General features: G+C 35.5%; 1 protein-coding gene across 6 annotated transcripts in view; it reads left to right on the top strand.

Moving 5' to 3' along the window:
• Window positions 1-511: 511 nt before the first annotated feature.
• Window positions 512-21692, top strand: part of Spdl1 (spindle apparatus coiled-coil protein 1) — a 26153-nt gene continuing 4972 nt past the window's right edge. For 2 of the 6 annotated variants that reach the window (XM_015492637.2, XM_048815790.1), the window contains exons 1-10: window positions 907-1143; window positions 5346-5521; window positions 8623-8799; window positions 10557-10751; window positions 11332-11481; window positions 11575-11673; window positions 11760-11870; window positions 13165-13305; window positions 15519-15622; window positions 16149-16336. In XM_015492637.2, the coding sequence (XP_015348123.1) occupies window positions 5366-5521; window positions 8623-8799; window positions 10557-10751; window positions 11332-11481; window positions 11575-11673; window positions 11760-11870; window positions 13165-13305; window positions 15519-15622; window positions 16149-16336 (1321 nt within the window). In that variant the 5' untranslated portion in view covers window positions 907-1143; window positions 5346-5365. Of the gene's footprint in view, window positions 689-906; window positions 1144-1312; window positions 1467-5345; window positions 5522-8447; window positions 8562-8622; window positions 8800-10556; window positions 10752-11331; window positions 11482-11574; window positions 11674-11759; window positions 11871-13164; window positions 13306-15518; window positions 15623-16148; window positions 16337-21692 lie in introns of those variants that run through there. The other 4 variants (XM_048815805.1, XM_048815799.1, XM_048815792.1 and 1 more) reach the window with 4 other exon arrangements.

Here is a 21692-nt window from a genome sequence, read left to right as displayed (position 1 = left end):
TTAAGGTGTTTTGTTACAAAGGGAAGCAAACAAATGGGGTTGTACCTGATTGGAGTCAGGGAAATTGTTGTTGTTGTTGTTATTTTGCAATGGCAGTTATCACAAAATTTTATCTATTATTATTATTATTACTATTATCACTTTGCAATGGCAGTTATTACAACATTTTTTTCTCTGGAGAGGGACGGTCCAACAGAAAAGAAAAAAAAGCTGATGATGGAAGGGAGGGGAGTCAAAAACCAAGTCCTAAAATAGGCAAGAAAAGATGACCCCATAACGGTTACTAGGACTCAGCAGTGTTCGCTAAACGCTGGACGCCATTCTTTATGAATGCTTAAATTTTTAAATAACGTATAGACACTAGGTTAACAAAACAAAATTATTTAAACACGCATGCTCTCAAGAGCCTGGGTTCTGGAATCGGACTGCATTAGTTCATACTGTGATTCTGTCACTTAAGACAGCCATTTTTTCTTCCTGGGGCTTTGCTTTCCTCTGGTGACAGGTATCGTGTGCAACTTGGCGCCAAGGCGCTACAAGTTGGGGCACAAAGCCACATGGTAACCGTGGACCCACGTCGCCACCCAGACTCCGGGTCCTAGAACCACAAGAGATTCTGCTGGAAGGTCCTCCGAGGGCACGCGCACAGTCCGTTGGTGGGTGGACAACGCTGACAACGGCCCCCAAGGTCAGTCCCACCCATCCCCGCCAACCGACACTGTCCCTCCAGAAGGCCCTGTCATAAACAACCACAAGCCCCACAAACATAGCAATTTTAAGCAGACACCTAGACGAAAGCCTGGAAAACCACCTGAGGTAAAACTGACACGCCAAGAGGCCAGGTCCGCGCCTGCGCCAGCCCAGGGCTCGCCACCCGCACCTGCGCAGTCGTTGGGGGGGGGGCGGGGCGCTTCTGCCGAACGCTCCTCGGCGTTGGCTTTTCTCGCGCTGTTAGAGGAACGTTTCATGAGAAGTGAGAGTTCTCGCGGGAACTGTGTTCAAAACGCCCTGGCGCTTACAGGACTACTAGGTAAATGAATGGGACGGCAACTCTCTGGCAGGCTGAGGTTAGCATCACGGATCTGGACGCCCGGACCTCTCAGCTCTTGCCAGCAGCTGGGGGAAGGAGTGAGGACGACAGAGGTAAAGACTAGTGAGAGTGGAGAGGAGCGGTAGGCGGCGGGGAGCAGGGCTTGAGGAAGCCTGGGGCCGGGGTCTTGGCGGAGGCTTTGGCCGGAACGCCTTCGATTCCGGAACCCTAAATTCTTATAAGCTGGCTTCCAGTCGGGCCCCAGTTTTCGGTTGGACGTTCTCGCTTCTCTGGGGAACTCTGGATAAATATGGAAGTCCAGGCGGCTGCTGGGCCCTCAGACTGATGGCCCCTGGAGGTGCGTTGTCCAGTACGATGGCCCCCTAGCCACTGTGGCAACCCGAATTAAATGTAAATTATACACTGGATTTTAAAGGTAGTATCCCACAAGAGCTGTATCTCTGGCAATTATTATGATTACAAGTTGAAATGATATGTTGGATGCATTGGGTCAAGTAAAACGTCAAGATGAATTTTGTCCTTTGTTTACTTTTTTAAAACGTTGCTCGAAACTTTCAAATCATGCGTGTCTCCCTGCCCTATTTGTATTCCATCCATTATCATGTTTAATGTTCTCAATAAGCCTGTAAGATGGTCATTACCCTCCTTGTATTGAAGGTGATGAAACAAGGCGTTAACTCTTACTTGTCCGAGTTTGTGCCACCAGTAAGGGATGGAGGTGAAAGGGCCTAGGCAGCTTTGATTTCTAGAGCTTCCTGTGTTCCAATGTTTTTTGTATGCTGTTTTCTGGGGGGGAGTGCGGGTGGAGCGGTGTACGGGAGATAGAACTCTGGGGCCCTCAACCACTGAGCCACATCCTCAGCAGTGTTTTGTATTTTATTTAGAGATAGGATCTCACTGAGTTGCTTAGGGACTCGCCATTGCTAAGGCTGGCTTTGAACTCGGGATCCTCCTGACTCAGCCTCCCGAGTCACTGGGATTATAGGCATGAGCCACTGCGCATGGCTTGTATGCTGTTTTGAGAGGCCAGACAGAAATGTGGTTAGAGCACCAGGCTTTGGAGATGGACTCTGGTTCCCATCTCATTTAGCTCCTGAGTGACTGATAACCCTGAGCAAGTTACTTAACCTTTCTGTGCCACATTAAGATTGCATGTTTAAAATGTAAGTTCTTCTACCCTATGAGATCTTTGAGAACATTGCTAAGAAAATGTACATAGAGTACCAAGCAAAATGTATGGCACATATTAGTTTTAGTTCGTCCATGGCTAAAGGATAGGTTAACTCTTTGCAGATTGATAGATTAATTCTTTTTCACTCATTAGAGCTCAGCTGAAAAGTCACGTAATCAGGGAACAGTTCCCTCTTGTTATAGGCTTAGATACCACCTTAGTTACAGCTCTCCCTTTTGCACTTATCACACTTGTAACATTATAGTTTAGTTATTTGATTTGATGCCTTTCTACTAATGGACTGTAAAAGTCAAGAAGACAAAATATTTTCTAGTGTTTGGATCATTATTTTATCCTCAACACTAAGAGCATTGTCTGACATGTAATAAAATTCCAGCAAATTTTTTGAATGAATCAGAACTAATGTTTTGGCTTCCTTGTGTATTCCTTGATGGGAGGCCTTGAGGTTAACCTCATTTTTATTTTGATAGATGGAGATAATAATAATGGCTTAACATGGGCTCATGAAGAGCATTAAATGAGATGATGTATTTGAAGCACTTCTTTTAGCAGGTGGTAAATCCCCAACAAATATAAGTTATTGTTAATAAAGCAACAGTTAGCTGGCTAGCTTCACTGTATATAGGTTTTGAAAAGGTCTTGCATTTAAAAATAATCTGCACTGGTTAGTTTATGGTATCTATTTTACCCTATTATAAAACCCAATATCTCCTACCTACTGATTCTCAGTTAAGAACTTTGTTTTCTAATTCAGTGATAAGTGAGGCATTTAAAAGGTCACACTAGGGTTGGGGATGTAGCTCAGTGGTATAGCACTTGCCTAGCATGGGCCAGGCCCTGGGTTCAATCCCCAATACCCTGCTACCAAAACATAAATGAACAAAAAACCAACTAGGTTTACTTCAATATACTCCCTACTATATCTCCCTAGTTAATCAGCATCTATATTGTATGCTTTGTTTTCATTTTAGAGAAGATATCCATGCTACATTCTCAGTACATTAGACCTCATCCTCTAGTCAAGGACATCACTCTGGCAGTTCTCCAGTATCTCCTATGTCATCTTCTGTCCTGAATTTATCCTAGGGTATACACACATATTGTTTTGTATCTTTATTCTATTTGTCTGCTTTTTGAAGCAAAACTGTTTTCTGTCACTTTTTCATCTCCTACCATTCTCTATCATACTCATTTCAAGTGGGCTTTTATCCCATCTTCCCACCAAAATTCTCTTGGGGTCACCAGTGACCTCCATAAATTCAAAATCCAGTGGCCAATTTGACTTAGCAGCAGCGTTTGTATGATCTCTCCTACCTCCTTAATACACTTTGTTTATTGGCTTCTAAGACAGCACATGCTCTTCATTTCCTCCTTACCTCACTGTTAACTCCTGAATATACTTTACATCTTTTTCCTCACCTTCTAGTAGGGTTCAGTCCTTCGTCCTCTTCTCTTTGTTATGTTCATCCTCTGTTGATACTCAATCTGAAGGACTTGTGCTGATAACTTCCAAATTTATATCTCTAGCCTACACCCCTCTCCTACACATATATTCATTCAGCTGCCTGCTTGACATCTTTCATGCAAAACTTGAAATCCTGGTCCCCCTGGCCCCAAAAAAACTTTACATCAATATCTCAAATGAGGGCAACTCCATTCTGCTAGTTGCTCAGGGCAGAGCCTTGAAGGTATTTTTACTTTTTAAAGGCGTTTTTTATTTTGCTATATTCCATATATAAGAAAATCATGTTGGCTTTACCTTTAAAATATAGGCAGAATCTGGGCATTTCTAACCTACTATGCCACCACCTAGCATGAGGCATTATCTCAGATGGTCTCTCTGCTTCCAGTTTTGTTCCATCCTAACTATTCAACACAGCAGTGAAATGATTCTTTTCAATTTTACCAAATTGTCTACTTCAGACTTTGAAGTGACTTCCCATTTCACACACGCTAGAAGCCAAACTCTTTATAATGGACTGATCTGCCGGCTCCTTTATTATCTGTGACCTAAATTCTAGTTCATATCTTGAACTCTTTTTCCATATTAGGGTTTCCCATCTGCCTGGAACATTCTTCCCCACAATGATGCATACCTATTTCCCATCTTTTGTCTCCTATTTACACCACGTATCTCTTTTGAGCTTTTTTTTTTTCTTCTTCCAATTCTATTTTCTAATGTATTTAATTATTATGCTGTTACTTATTATTTTCCCCTCTTGGAATGTAAGTTTAATGAAAGAGTAACTTTGCCAGTTTTACACCATAATGATCTGAAGTGCCCAGAATGAAGCCTAGCTAATGGGGCATTCAGTAAATGTTTGTTAAATGCATATTTCTATAAACTTAAGACATAGAGAATCATCTGATGCTCTATGAAAGCAAAGTCCAGTTTCAGTTTGGCTTAAAGGGATTAGGGCCAAAGAGGAAGGGACAATAAATGAGGTTAAGTTAAAGTACAGTTATCCTATGTATAAAGTTGTAAGGCTTAGCCTGGAAATTGCTGTGAACATAGTTTCTATTTTACATACTCTGTTAAGAGTAATTAGAAAAATAATGTGAATCTGTTTCCAAAGAAACAAATACATTCAGCAAAGTAGTACTACTATAAAAAATAAGACAAGATATTCTTTGCTTTATCTTGTAAGTCTGATTTAAAACTGTCTTTTTATACTCTTAAGTAGCAGTCATGCATGCATACCATAAAGTTTCTTGGTTTCTGTCATTGCTCTCTTTTTACTTTGATTATTTTGACAGTAACACAGTTATGAGACTAATTCTACCTTAGTAATTATGGACATTTAACATATAACAATTGAATAGTTTCCTAATGTTGAGTTTCTTAGGAGCACAATTAAGTGTATTTTTTTTTCTGTTCTTTTTGGTTTGGTCTCAACTCAAGTAAAAAAATTATCAGAACAATTTTTGCTCTTAGAACAAGAATGCAAATTTGACTCCTTACAAGTCAGGAATAAAATCTTAATATTATGTTTTTATATGATAGTAGCACTGGGGATACATGGTTCCTTTATTATTGGTTTTATTGTAGGGGTTTTTTTTTTGTTTAAGCTCAAAAAATTGTATTTCTTCTATTTATAATAGGCTAAAAACAGGAAAAGAACATGGAGGCAGATATTGCAGATCTTCGAAGCAAGCTCAAAGAGGTTGAAAAAGAGCGACTAAAAGCTGCACAGTATGGTTTACAACTATTGGAGAGCCAAAGTGAATTGCAAAATCAATTAGATAAATGTCGTAATGAAATGATGACCATGACTGAGGTAAGACTGTGGATTCCTCTGTTTATGAGGGTGTGCATAGCTATTGAAGGTTTGTCTAGCAGTAATTATTTTATTTTCTGAAGATCTAATTTCCTATCTATGCCATTTTCATTAAAGGTGAATGAGTTAATGAATTCCTGATATTCTTTCCAAAGCAGTGTGTTCTGAGTTTCAATTATGTTTACTCTTTCTACCACAATTTACCTACTATATTTATCACTAAGTTTTGTTTGTCCACACTCTACATAGGTGACCTCACTAATTTTGGAGCTCTGAATATCATCTAAATGCCCCCATGGTAGTTTAGCAACCTAAACTGTTTAATTAACAATTAATTAAGAGTTCAAGGGAGGAGCAATAGTCTTCCCTTGAACTCTTAATTAATGTATTCAATTGCCCACTTAAGAGTATCTCAAACTTGATATAAACAAACAGAATATTTAATTCCCTGTCTACTAATCAAACATTCTCTGTCTTTAGCTTATTTATTTAGTAAATTGAATGACGTTCAGTTGCTTGACCCAAAAATCTAGAAGTCTCACATTTAGTCCACAAATTCTTAGGACATGATTTATAAAACATCTATCTAGGCCACTGTCTTCTTTCTCCCAGCCTTCTAACCAGATTGCCTGCTCCATCATTGCCATTCAGATCATTCTTTCTCAACATAGAATCATTCTTTTTCATGGAAAAGCACAAGAGATCATGTCATCTCCTTTCTCAATCTGCATAAGGCTTTCGATTGTATTTACAAAAGACAGTCTGAGGGTTTGTACATCCCTATGTGATTTGACTTCTGCTGGACTTTTGCAAACATAGGAAACTGCTTTTCCTTGTTCAGGCTATCCTAGTCTTGCCTTATGGGTTTATATGAGCTCTTTCCTCCTGCTTAGTTGTTCCTCACCCACTCTTCATAGATTGAATCCTCAATCTTCAGATTTCAGTTAAATGTCACTCATAGAGACCAGCCCTAACTTTAATGTAAAGTCGGCATCACTCACTCTTTTGTGGGGGGAGTTCAGGGGGTATAGTTACCAGGGATTGCACTCAGGGGCACTCAAGCCACACCCCCACCCCTGTTTTGTATTTTATTTAGAGACAGGGTCTCACTGAGTTGCTTGGCACCTTGCCTTTGCTGAAGCTGGCTTTGAACTTGTGATCCTCCTGCCTCCCTCCTGAGCCGCCAGGATTACAGGTGTGCACCACTGCACCTGGTAGCATCAGTCACTCTTAATTCTTAACTCTAATTATCTCCAGGATTGCAAGGTCCTTAAGAATTTTGTCTTGTTCACTGCTATATTCTCTAGTGCTTTGCACACAAATATTTATTGAAAGAATGAATAAATCAGTTTAATTTAGTAAATCCTCAGTGGTATAAACTAAAATTGAAAATTATAAATATAGCAGGTAAAAGTTACTAATGACAGCTCTTGTTTTTCCATATGGTACTGTTCTTGACCACGAGCTCAATACCTAATTATAAAGCAAAGCAAAGAATTACAAATCTAATAGTAGAAAATAAAACCATGTTATATATAATTATTTGGAGAAATAACTTATCAAAAGTGGAAGTGCTTTTGGAAAAATGATGTTACTTGTTTTAGGTCTTTTTTCTAGTTTCATTTTATCTTATATTTTAAAGCTTCATGAAGGAGTTTGAACTAATACTTCTCTGTCAATGCCTTCTACAGGGTAGTGAAGCAATTACCATATCTGTATCATGGACTTTACCATACAGTAGGCCCCCTCCTTATTTCTAGTTTCACTTTTCTTAGTGTGAATTACCTCTGGACAACTGTAGTCTAAAAATATTACATAGAAAGTGCCATAAGTAAATAATAAATTTTAAATTGCATGCCATTCTGAATAGTGTGAGGAAATCCGGTGCCATCCTACTTTATCCCACCTGCTCCACCTCACTTCCTCTCCTCACCTAGGCATAGTACAATGAGATATTTTGAGAGAGATCATATTCACATACTTTTATTACAGCATATTATTATAATTGTTATTAGTTATGTTATCAATCTCTAACTTGCCTAATTTAAAATTAAAACTCATCAAGATAGTGTGTACATATGTATATATGGAGTTTGGTTCAACTTGTTGTTTCGGCTATCCACCCAGGGTCTTGGAACATCCCCTGCATATAAAATGCAAATGATATCTGATCCTGTGTGGAGCTCAGACACCTGAATGATCTGACTAGTTAAACAGTTATTCACTTTATGATGTTCTCTGCATCAGAACGTAGTATGTAAGCATGTATCCTAATACTTTAAAAACCAATATAGACATTACTTCCTTCAGGAAGTGTATTCTGAGCTAGCACTTACCAGTTACTGTGACTTAATGTAATTGCTGAATTGTGTGTTTATTGTTCCTCTAGACATTGATCCTCCTTGAAGTCAGGCATCATTTTTTATATTTATCTGAGTTTCTCTGTTACCTGGCATATTTGCTGGGTTCTTAGTAAGTATGTGTGGAATAGATGGAAGGTTGAATGCCTAAGACCTTGTTTCTGGTCTTTTGTTACCAAAAGTCCCTTTACTTTTTCATGTTCTCTCTCAGATGGACTCCAGATTTGAAGGTTGTGCTATCAAACTGTACTAAATAATAAGTAGCTTATTTTCCTAATCGTCAAACAAATGCCTAGTTTTTGGTCAGCATGAGATAAGACATGCTGCTGTGACAGTTGATATTACAGCCAAAAGCAGGGACATTTTAAGGTAGCCTGATGGTACTCATCATACAAAGTTTTATTCAGATTTTGGAATCCAGAGAATGCCTCCCCAGTTATGTTTTGCATTGTGGGTTACTAGGGCATCAGAGCCCCAGATTGGAAAGTGGTAACCTTGCATCTTTTCTAGAGTTGATGCCTGTACTAACTTCAGCCTGAGTGTTTTTGACATTACTGTACTTTCAGAATATACCTTAGGGATTCACTAAAACTGATGAGCTACAAAGTTATTCCGGATTTAACATGTGGTTGTACCTCAGAAAGCAGCAAATGTATGAAACAGGAATAAGCCAATTGAAGGTGAGAACTGATTATATGTAATAGCTTTAAGTGATTTTTATGTAATTGAATCTATTTTCAGAATTATGAACAAGAAAAATATACTCTTCAGAGAGAAGTTGAGCTCAAGAGTCGCATGTTAGAAAGTTTGAGCTGTGAATGTGAAGCTATTAAGCAACAACAAAAAATGCAGCTAGAACAATTAGAAGAGCAGCTAAGCAGAAGCCATGGACAGGAAGTGAATGAACTAAAAAACAAGGTTTGAATATATGTATGTTTTCAGAGCAAAAATACCCCATGTTGATGCAACCATCTGTTAATGTAAGGTGATAAAGATTTTTCTCAAGTACCACTGTGAAAATAGCATAGATCAGTTTTCTGTCATTTTAATGTTGAGAGTAGAAAGACTGAGAAACAAAAACATATAAAATGACTTATAAAAGTGAGACTTGTATCAATATAGCCTTCTAATTACATATAATTTTCCAATTTTGATAACAGCAATTTTTTTATGATTCATTTATTTAGTAACTACTGGGGCATCCTTGCTCATAGTCAAGCAGTCTCCTTTCAGAAAGAGTGGTCCCTTAGCCTTTACTGCAGCTAGTGGTGTGCTTTGTAATTCTGTAGAACAAATCAGTAGTTCCTTATAAATTACTATATATTAGTATTGATACCTTATAATTTATTTTTTGAGGAAAAACATGATCCAGTTCTCAAAATATATTTTTAAGGGAAATCCTATTGTTATCTCCATATTACTGATGAGAAAACCAATGTTTAGGTAGATCAAGCAAATTGGACAAGGTGAGAGCTAGAAATTGTCAGTTGTGAATTGAAGCAAGTCTTCCTCACACCAAATTCTGTGTCACTGAGTGTGTACATAATCTGATGACACATTACATACTAGCTCTACTTCATACATAAACACGAAATAGACAACAGCTGTTCATGAATGCCCATTCCCTTCTAGCACCCCCACCCATCCAGCCTTCAGATTGCTACTTAGGAATCCAGAACTTCACCATGGCTCCTCTTCGTGTGGAATCCAGACTTTTACAAACCCTTTCTTTCAAAACTTGCTTGACTTTTTATTGTCTTCTCAGAAGTCTCTTTCAATTTTTAGGTTTTTTTTTTTTTTTTTTGTAACATCTTGTAAGATTTTTTTCCATGTCTGTGTACAATCTATACTGCTGCCTTAATTCTTTATTGATTTAGCTCTAAGTGTTTTTCTATTTTTAGTAATGAAATCACATATTTGAGTTGGTTTATTTTTTCCTAATAGATGGTAAAACAAACAAATAATGCTTTTGTGAAATACATACTCATCCTGCACATTACTGACAAATAGTCTAGCTTGTCTGGAACTAGTCTGATTTTAGACAGTAACGACTGGTAATGATACATTTTCATTTCTCCTGGTGGGTTTTTTTTTTTTTTTTTTTCATGTAGCTTTCATTACATAAACAAATGTAGCAGTATAGGGGATATTTTTTCAGGGCCTGAAGTAAGGACCAACTGTAGAGATGGCTTAGGTGGTAGAGCAAAGAGTAAATCAATACAAAATTTTCAGTCTTACTGATGTTCTTAAATCACTTTTGCCAAAAGTTTGGCTTTTTTTTTTTTCCCAGTATCTTTCTCTTACTTCTCATGTTGAATTCATCAGCCTGTTGTGGGGATTTGGCCAACAGAACCTTGATGTAGGCTACTGTGGCTCTAGTCCCCACCATCCCCTCTCCCCTAGACTGTTGTGGTAGCCTTCCAATCAGGCTTCTGCTTCGGCATGGCTGGTCACAGCATCGTTTACACAGCTACACAGTGCTTCTGGTAGCTTTAATGCATCCAAACCACTTGGATGGCTAGAATGGACTGTTTATAAAACAAGGTGGGTCACTATTGGAGTTTCCTTGGAAGCTCTACTAGTCTCTTGTACAAGTTTGGATCATTCAGTGATGTTTTACAGAAAGAAAATACCTTTTGATTTATAAAATTGTGATTTTTTTTTTTATACTTTAGATAGAAAAACTGAAAGGAGAGTTAGATGAAGCTAGGCTTAGTGAAAAGCAGCTAAAGCACAAAGTAGACCACCAGAAGGAACTCCTGTCTCATAAATCGGAGGAAATACGGATGATGTCTGAGCGAGTCCATGAAAGCATGTCTTCAGAGATGCTGGCTCTTCAGGTCGAGCTGACTGAAATGGAAAGTGTGAAGGTAATTTTTATGGCATGTGTTTTCTTAGATTTTTAAATTTTTCTTTTGCATACATTTTATGTGTTTTTATAATAATTCTAATGAGCTAATGTGGAGGAAGAAATGTTTTTTTGACCTACTTTGATCTAACTATCCAAAAAATGTTTTATGTAGTTTAGGTGAATTACTTTATTTATAAAATAGTATTAGGTGACCTGATTAAATAAGGCAGACAGTACCTTAGATTAATGAAAGCTCTGAAAGGACATAGACATTTTCTGATCCTAGTTTGTGTCATAATATAAAATGTTAGTACAGTGGAAGTTGACATTTGTGTGAACATAGATTTTTCATTTCAGACTATGAGTCATTAAAAATTAAAGCCCTGAATTCACAGTCAGAAGGAGCAGTCTCTAGAGCCTTTTGTTTGGTTCCCTGCTGAAAAATTAAGTAATTTTTAAAATTTTAATAGGTATCTGACAACTTTGACAGGTTTTTGTAGTTTTAATTTGAATGTGAACCACTACAGATAAGTTAGCTGAGCAGCTGCTAAATGAAAGCATTTTCAAGAGAATTTTGTCTTTCAATTTCTGTTGAATAGAATGCTCTCAAGGAAGAAGTGAATGAACTACAGTACAGACAGGAACAACTAGAACGTCTTAGTACTAACTTAATGCGCCAGGTAGACCGACTTAAAGAAGAAAAAGAAGAGCGGGAGAAAGAAGCAGTTTCATACTATAATGCCTTAGAGGTATTATGATTATAGTAGTATTGTTTCCAGTTTTTAAATTGTTTTCATGCTAATTTAATCTCTATTAGCTAAATTGTTTTCTTTTGAATTTAGAAAGCTCGTGTAGCAAATCAAGATCTGCAGGTGCAATTGGGCCAGGCCCTCCAGCAAGCCTTGGATCCCAATAGTAAGGGCAACTCTTTGTTTGCAGAGGTACTTACAAGTATTCTAATAATTGAATTGGGTAAACTGTTATTTCATTTAGTACAAGAACAATTAAACATATCAATGTTTTCCAGGTAGAAGATCGAAGGGCGGCAATGGAACGCCAACTTATCGGTATGAAAGTCAAGTATCAGTCACTAAAGAAGCAAAATGCATTTAATAGAGAACAGATGCAAAGAATGAAGGTGTGGAATTACTGCTCTTAAATGTTTGTTAAATCTACTTCATATTAGCATTATATAGATAAATATATCACAAAAGCCATCTTTTCCTTTAAGGGGTATACTTTTATATTTTTTTCTAGAACTGCATGATTTTTTTAAAAATTAGAAATTCCAGGTAGATCATAAGATACTTTTATGTTTTCAAAAAGTTAATCTTGGAAAAACATTAGTGTGTTTAGCAACTACTAATTGTTTATTTTAATGATCATTCGCTAACCTTGCCAGGGAGATTTAAATCTTTGTAGAATAGGGAAAAGGAATTTAAAAGTGTTTGTTTCTCACTTATTCTGAGTCTTTCTGGGTTCCCACATCAAATGAGACTAGCTTTTGCCATTTCTCACTTCTCATGAAGGCTTATTTTAGATGGAAATTTGAACTATTTAGGGTTCCCTTTTCTTGCAGCTCCTCAAAGCATGTAATTAACCCCTTTAATTTTAAGGGTTTTGTTGGTTGTTGCTGCACACAAATAAGAAGTAACAGAAAACCTTATGGCAATTAGAAAGATTCCAAGATTATAGCAGTCCTTAGAATTCCAATGTATGGTCTGTTCTGCCTGACGTTCCTAAGGTGGTGTTTGGAAGAAAGTTTAGATTTTTTTTTCAAGATATCAGTTTTACCAGAGAAATGGGAAAGGTCACTGATCAAACTTGGAATTAGATGGACTGGATTGAAGCATAGTTGTCATTTGCTAGATGTGTTACCCGGGACATATATTCTGAGAGCATCTAAAAGGCATACCTCATTTACAAAGTAGAGGTGATAGAACTTGCCTCTCAGAACTGTCTTGGGGTTAAAGTGTAGAAAAATACTCATATGGTACTTCCCATTCTTATCATTGTGAATATCATGTTTGTGACTGAGCTGCTTAACAATTTCCCCTACTTAAGTAAAGCTAATGGAGAATTTTGAGAAATTGCTTTAACAGGAGTTAGTATAGGTGATGAATAGCAGGCCACATTTGTCCAGGCTTACTTACCAGTTAAATGACACCCTCTGGACCACAGTCATGCTGTTCAATTTTGTATCACAAACTAGGTAAAACTATATTAAAGACTTCAGATATCATTAAAAAGTAGAAGTACTCCAAAGTTATGTCTACAACAAAACTAATTGATGTATATTTTCCAATTATTAGACTAGAAATAACTAATTAGTTTTCAAAACAAGTTCTAAATAATATTAGTACAAAATACAAATTGTTCCACAAATATGCTTATCAGAATATCTCAATTTTGTTGTGGTGGGGGAATTCTAGTTACAGATTGCTACATTGCTACAGATGAAAGGATCTCAAACTGAATTTGAGCAGCAGGAACGGTTGTTTGCCATGTTAGAGCAGAAGAACGGTGAAATAAAACATCTTTTAGGTGAAATTAGAAATCTGGAGAAATTTAAGGTACGTATAATATCTTGAAAAGATGTGGCTAGATTTTTATTTGAATATCTTAAATTTTCAGTTTAAATAGGTTTCTCATCGTATAATTGACTTTCAGTTTCAGTACATATTGACTCAATCTTTAAATTATTTTTTTCTTGTCTCTGCTTTTCAGTATTATTGACCATGCTTCTTTTACTAAAGCAAAGACAAACCAATCTATTCTATTTTTGTTGTTATTATCTGGTTATTGTTTGTAAGTACCTATATCTTTAGTGTACAACTCAGTGAGTTTTAACATATATATGTTTATATATATACACACATACACACATATTTATATCTGTATATGTATATTCTTACAATTACTATCAGATTACATAAAATATTCCTAGCACTCCAGAAAAGCCCCATTTAAATGAAGTGCTCCCACCTCCTAACTTTGTGTCAACATTATGTGAACATTCTGTTGAACTTCATACAAATTGAATCATGTAATATATATACCCTTGTTTCTGTCTTCTGCTCAGTGTTATGTCAGTGAGATTTCTTGCCTGAATGTCATCAGTAATTATTTTTTAGTGCTATCTGTTCCATTATTTTTAGAGCTTTGTCAATTCAACATTGTATATCCACTGGAATTTATGGATGTCTTTAATAAATTCTAATAAATTTATTTTATTTTGCAATTAGTGCAACCTTCCAGGAAAGTGAAAGTACTCCTACATGCCTTTGACTCAGAGCTCCCTATTTCTTATTTGTACACTTGATTTATAACTTTTTCTGTTTTTATATGTTTTTTCTTAAACTTTGAGAGTGAGTCCCAAACCAGATGTCCTTTTACCCCTAAGCACCATGATGTTATTGGAGATATAAGCAAATGGTCAAAATTACAAATTAACATTGATATGCATTGAACCATGCTATTAACCAAGCTACTTTTTACATTTTGCCAGTTATCATTGATACCCTGTTATGGTTTAGATATGAGATGTCCTTCAAAAGCTCTTGTGTTAGTGCAAGAATTTTTAGAGGGGAAATGTTTGGATTATGAGAGGTTTAACCTGATCTGTGGATTGATCCACTTATATGGATTAACTGAGTAGTAACTTTAGGCAGGTAGAGTGTGACTAGAGGAGTTAAGTTACTGGAGGGGTGACTGGAATTTTGTCCCTGGTAAGCAGAGAGCTCTCTCTCTCTGCTTCCCGATTACCATTTTCTAAGGTACTTTCCTCCCCCACACCCTTTCACTATGATATTCTACATCACCTTGGGCCCAGAGCAATAGAGTTGGCCATCTGTGGATTGAGACCTGAAACCATGAACCCCAAATAAACTTCTCCTTAACATTGTTCTTGTTAGATCTTTTGGTCACAGAGACCAAAAAAAAAAAAAAAAAAAAGCTGATGAAAACATACCCTAAGCAAATTTTAAAAGAAAAAAAAAAAATCTAGTGTTTTCAATTCTAGGGCCTAATCCAAGGTTGAATGTTTTACCATGAAGTCTCTTCAGTCTTCCTTAATCTGGAACAGTTTCTCTTTCTTTATTTTGACATTTTTGAAGAAAAAATTGTTTATATGACTTTATCCCTGTTTCTTCTAAAAACTATTAAAAGTATTATAATTTTAGCTAAATTTGCAGTGTGTCACTTGGCAGGTATATGTAGTCTATCCCTGGGGCTTTGTGCTATACTTTGAAAATTGTGACCTTAAATTAGGAGGATTTTTAAATGTGCAATCTCTGAAATTCTTTGCAAGTTTTTAAACATCTGCTTTTTTTTTTTTCCAGTAAAGAAAATATTCAAAGAGTGAATCAGAATATTTAAAGCGTGGGTACCAAAAATAACCTCAAGAATCTCCTCTCTTTTTCGTATTTTTCCATTGCATAGCTTTGTCATACCAGAATTCAACCCAAAAAGCATTTGCTTCTCTCATTCTAAAAGCCAGGAGAGTGAAATCCTAAGACAGGTATAGTTGGAGTCAGAGATATGAGTGTGAGTTAGATCTGGATTCACAATCTAGCTCTTGATTTACTTGCCGGTAGTACCTTGAGCCACTTTTCTTACCTGAGGAAGGACTGGTGGTTCTTGTACCTACTGCACTCAGGTAAGTGGGTGGATCTTTGAAGAGTATTTGTCAAAGGATGAGAGATTAACATGTGGCTGCTGCCACTGTTAATAAGCATACAGTAACCTAATTTGTTATGTAAGTAATAAGAATTTTTGCTTTCTTTAGAATTTATATGAAAGTGTGGATTCAAAACCTTCAGGCAACTCTGGTGCTCTGGAAGATAACACCTATTATACAGATTTACTTCAGCTAAAGCTTGAGAACTTAAAGTAGGTGTCTGGGTTGGCAGATGGAAGATAAAGACTTTTTATTTATTTTAATAGATGGTATTCATATAATAACAAATTTTTAAGTTCAGATTGCCAAAAGGAATTTCCACAGAAAAGAAAGTCAATAACATGTCTTTGTGTAATACATGAGTTGTATGCAAGATTTAATAATTACTAATTACTGAAGAATACTTTCAGTAAATAATTTGTGTTTAGCTTTTTAGATTGGTAAGTAAAAAGGACTTTTCATGTAGAAAATATTCTTATAATCCAAATTTTTCAAGAATAAGTATCTCATAACTTAAAAGGAATTTATGCATGAATCACCTTGGAATAATGCATGAATTTTGGCAGCGGGGGATGCTATTGTTAAACTTTAATTATTTGTTGTTTCTTTGTTACCAGAAATCCCAAAGAAATATATTTTTAACCAAGTGTTCAAATATAAAATTAAAGATTCATCCCACTAAGTTATTCACAAAATTATATATTAACATTCCTTGGTTCTTCTTTTCTGTTACTGTAGCAAAGAAAATGAAAGCAGCAAAAGTGAATTGTCCATACAGCGGAGGAAAGCATTGTTTGAGAGCCAGCGGGCCCTGGATATCGAGCGAAAACTTTTTGCAAATGAAAGATGCCTTCAGCTTGCAGAAAGTGAAAATATGAAACTGAGAGCTAAGCTAGATGAATTAAAGCTGAAGTATGAACCTGAAGGTATGCAAGTTTCCTATGTTTTTGTCTTTTAAGTCCTAAGTAGCTCTGAGAAAGTGTATCAACATTTTTTTCAAACTATAGCTTTTAGCAAATCTCATTACAAACCAATTTTGTGGTTATCAATCTGTAGTTAATAAGGGAAATTTACAGCTGAAAAATTCAAAGGGAACTAGGTATGCGTGAATGTGATATATGGCTTTTTTGGATGTCTAGGCTTCATCATACTGACACTTGAGGCTTTTCCACTTAAAATCGTAGCATATTGTCATACCGAAAAGTTAAATAAGCAGCTAATGTTGGAAGTTATGCTAATTCGGATTATTTATAGAAGATCTAAACACAGTTTAGGTTTAAGTGCTTGTGATTATTCTTCCCCCGATGAAAGTCTGAGGAGGCATTGCAGGATTCAGACTCCTTTTGTGTTGTCTGCCACCATCCCATTGAGCAGAGTTTATTTATGTGGCCTTGCTGTCATAGCAAGGCAAGATTGAGAAAATTCAATCTTGATTCTCAGGGGCCATGTTCCAACTAAATATTGGGAATTCTATATTTTTTATTGACACATAATAATTGGACATTTATTATGTTTCTATTTATATATACATTGTGTAATGATTAAATGAAGGTAATTAGCATGTGATCACCTTAAATATTCATTCTTCATTGAGAACACTCAACTTCTACAAAATCAACCTGGTTTGGATTCCACAGATGAATAGGAACGTGTAGTGTTTGCCTTTTTGTGCCTGACTTATTTCATTTAACACAAGATCCTTAGTTCATTCAAGTTGTCACAAATGACAGGATTTCATACCTTTTTTATGAATGCATAGTATTCTATTACTTATACATATCACATTTTCTTTCTCCATTTATGGGAGTTCAGATATCTAGAAAAACACACACACACACACCTAGTATTGGGATTGCTGGGTCACATGTTAATTCTATTTTTAATTTTTGAGAAACTTCCATACTATTTTCCATCATGACTACTAATTTATAGACCCACTCACAGTATATGAGAGTTCTCCTTTCTCCATATCCTCACCAGAATTTCTTTTTTTTTTTTTTTTTTGGATAATAGTTATTCTGACTTGGATGAAATAGTATCTCATTGTGGTTTTAATTTGCATTTTTCCTGATGTTTAGTGATTTAGTGGTGTTGAGAATTTTTTCGTAAACCTCTGTATTCTTTAGAAAAATGTCTGTTCAGGTCTTTTGCCCATTTTTAAAATCAGATTATATGAAGGGTTTTTGCTATTGAGTTCTTTTAGTTCCTTATAGATACTACATAGTAATGCTTTGTCAGCTGTATAATTTGCAAGCAATTTCTTCTATTCTGTAGTTTTTCTTCACTTTGTTGATTGTTTTATTTGCTATAGAAACTTTTTAGTTTGATATTATCCGGTTTGCTTATTTTTGCTTTTGTTTCTCCTGCTTTTGAGGGATTGTCTAAAAAACCTTTGCCCAGACCGAGGTCATGCAGCATTTCCCTATGTTTTCTTCAAGTAATTTTATAGTTTTTAGTTGATTTTTGTATATGATAAGAGAGAAGTCTGGCACAAAAAGACAAACACTACACGATTCTATTCATCTGTGAAATTTAAAAAAGGTTGATTTTGTAGAAGTTGAGAATGTTCTCAATGAAGAAACAATGAATATTCATGGTTCTACATGTGGAGATCCAGTTTTCTCAGCACCATTTATTAAAGGACTGTCCTTTCCCCAGTATGTGTTCTGAGCTCCATTGCTCTCTTCACTGTTTTTGTGCCCGTACCATGCTATTTTGGTCAGTTTAGCACTGTAGTATATTTTGAAGTCAGGTACTAGGATTGTTCCAGTTTTGTTCTTTCTGCTCTTTGACTATTTGAAATTTTATTGTTTAAGACAGGTTAGGATTATTTTTTTCTTTTTCTGTAAAGAAAGTTATGGAATTTTGATGAGGATTGCATTGAATTTGTAGATTGCTTTGGGTAGAATGAATATTTTAACAATATTAATTCTTCTAGTTCATGAATATGAGATATCTTGCCATGTTTTTCTGTCTTTTCAATTTTCACCAGTGTTTTATGGTTTTCACTGTAGAGCTCATTCATCTCCTTGATTATATTTTTTACTAGGTATTTTATTTCACTTTTTTTTTTTAAAACCATAGCTTTTATAAATGGGATTACTTTCCTTATTTCTTTTTCAGATAATTTGCTATTGTTGAATGGAAACACTACTGACTTTTATATATTGGCTTTAGTATCTTATATCCTTACTGTATTTATTAGTTCTAATGATTTTTAAGTAGAGTATTCAGAATTTTCTGTAAAAGATTATATTATCTGAAAACAGGGACAGTTTCCTTTACAATTCGGCTGCCTATTATTTCTTCCTCTTATCTAATTTCTCTGCTAGGACTTCAAGTTCTGTGTTGAGTCATAACAGTGAATGCTGGTGGCATCCTTGTCTTGTTCCAGGTCCTAAAGGAAACACTTTGATTTTGACCCTGTTGAGTATGATGTCTGTGGGTTTATCATCTATGGCCTTTAATATACTGAGATGTGTTCCTTCTATGCCTAATTTATTCAGAGTTTTTATCAAAAAAGGATGTTAAGTTTTGTCAATTTTTTTCCTATTGAAATGATCGTATGGTGTTTGCCCTTTTGTCTGTAATGTGATATATCAGCTTGTTGATTTGTGTTTTAAGTCATTCTTAGATCCTAGGGTGAATTCCATTTGATCATGGTATTTAATTATTTTGATATGCTGTTGCCTTCTGCTCTCCAGAAATTTTTTTTTTCAGGTTTTCCAATTTGTTTGTATTTACTAGTTCTTAAAATTCTTTGTTTCTGTGGGGTCAGTTTATGTTTCCTTTTTCACCTCTGATTTTTTAAAATTTATTTGAGTTTTTTGTCGCTTTTTTTTTTTTTGGTCTGGCTAAAGATTTATTCATTTTGTTTATCTTTTCAAAAACCAATTCTTCATTTATCTTTTATTTTTTTCCCTCTATTTTGGTTATTTGTGCTCTGATCCTTACCATTTCTTCCTTCTACTAATTTTGGTCTTATTTTTTTTTCTTAATTTCTTCTAGTTTATTGAGATGAGATATTGAGATCTTCCTTCTTTTTAAAAAAAATTTTTAAATTGTTTTTGAACCTTTATTTTGTTTATATGCAGGGCTGAGGATTAAACCCAGTGCATCTCACGTGCTAGGCAAGCACTCCACCACTAAGCTGTTCTCTTCCTTCTTTTTTTGAAGTAGGAGTTTATTGCTATAAACTTCCTTCTTAGAACTGCTTTTGCTGAAAGCATAAAGTTTTGGCATATTTGGTATATTTTCATTTTTACTTGTGAAAAGAAATATTTAAATTTATCTTTTAATTTCCTCATTGACTTATTGGTTGCTTCTAAGTATGTTTAATTTTTACATCTTTGTACAGTTTCTGATGTTCTCTTTTGTGGCTTGACATGATACCCTTGAGAACATTTCATGTGCAGTTGAGAGGAATGTGCTGCAGCTGGTGCATGGAAAGGTCTGTAACTTCTGTTAGCTCCATTTGGTCTAGAGTACAGTTTAAATCTGATGTTTCTCTGCTGCTTTTCTGGCTAGATGCTCTTCCATTGCTAGAAGTGGGCTGTTAAAGTATCTTATCACTGCAAAAAAAATGCTGCCTATCTTTCTACATTTAATAATGCTTGCTTTATGTATTTAGACATATATTTACAATTGTTGTATACTCTTTTTTTTTGTTCTGTAATGGCCTTGTCTCCTCAGTTTTTGACTTGAAGCATATTTTATCTAAGTATAACCACTCCTACTCTCTTTTGGTTTCCATTTGAATGGAATATCTTTTTCCATTTGTTCACTCTCTCTCTCTATTCCTTACAAGTGAGTGTCTTGTAGGCAGCAGAGTCAGATTTGGGTACTGTCATGTAATTACTTGTTTTCTGGTTGTTTTGTACATCTTTGTTCTTATCTTCCTGTCTTCCTTTGTTGTTAAGTGATTTTTTTTTCCTATCAGCATGTTTTGATCCCATGGTTTTTATTTTCAGTGTATCTATTTAAGGTTTTTGCTCTGTGATTACCATGAGGCTTTCACAGAACATCTTATAATTACAACAGGTTATTTTGAGCTGCAACAACTTAATTTCAAAAGCAAAAAAGAAAAAAGCCTTCTACTCTTCAACTCCATTTCTCTCCCATATTTTGAGTTTTTGATGTTAAAATTTACATCTTTTTATATTACATATCCCTTAGCAGATTACTGTATTTGTATTAGTTTTGTCCTTTAGGCTTCTTACTAAGGATATAAATGGTTTACATCCCCTAGTTCCCATGTTATTTTGGATTTATCTGAATGCTCACTTTTACCTGTGGGTTTTTATACCTTCAGATGTTTTCATATTAGACATTCTCATCCTTTTTTTTTTTTTTCCTCTTTGCATTTGAAGAACTCCCTTCAGCCTTTCTTGTAAGATAGGTCTGGTTGCCATGAGTGCATTCAGGTTTTGTCTGGGAAGGTCTGTCTTCCCTTTACTTCTGAAGAAGCTTTGGTGGGTACATTATTCTTGGTTGGCAGATGTTTTTCCTTCAGCAGTTTGGATATCATCTCATTCCCTTATGTCCTTTGGGTTTTTGCTGAGAAGTCCACCAGTCATATTGGAATTCCCTTCTGTGTCACTTGCTTCTTTCTTTCCTCTTGCTTCTTTCATAGTCCTCTTTGTCTTTGACCTTTGAGAGTTATTTGGGTTGAATCTGATTGGCAACCTTTGATTATCCTGTAATTGGGTGTTTGTATCTTAGATTTGGAAAGTTTTCTGTTATATTTTTGAATAAACTTAATTCTAACCTTTTGTCATTCTCTAGATCCTCTTGGACACCAATGACATAGATTTGCTTTTTTAATGGTGTCCCAGAGATCTCATGAATTTTCTTCATTCCTTCTCATTCTTTTTTCTCCTCTGTTTTCAAATAGCCTGTTATCAAGCTCACCAATTCTTTCCTCTTCTTGATCAGTTCTGCTATTAATGCCCACCAGTGGCTTTTTTATTTCATTTATTTATCAGCTCCAGAATTTGATTTTTAAAAATTATTTCAATCTGTTAAATGTCTCCTTATAAAATTTTCTTAATTGCTCCTCTGTCTTCTTGAAGTTTCTTGAGTTTTTTTTTAAACCAGATATTTTAAATTCTTTGTCTACCAAATCATGCATATGAATGTCTTTTGGGTCTATCTTTGGCAATATGTTTTGTCCATTTGATAAGGATATCTTTCCTTGGCTCTTCTTAGTCCTTGTAACATATATCTTTGTCTCTGCATTGATGAATTAGGTATCTCTTCCTTTTTTTTTTTTTTTTTTTTTTT

This window comes from Marmota marmota, unplaced genomic scaffold (assembly GCF_001458135.2).
Source record: "Marmota marmota marmota unplaced genomic scaffold, marMar, whole genome shotgun sequence".
Classification (NCBI taxonomy): Eukaryota; Metazoa; Chordata; class Mammalia; order Rodentia; family Sciuridae; genus Marmota; species Marmota marmota.
Note: the sequence above shows the minus strand (reverse complement) of the source record. Positions and strands in the feature narration are given on the sequence as shown.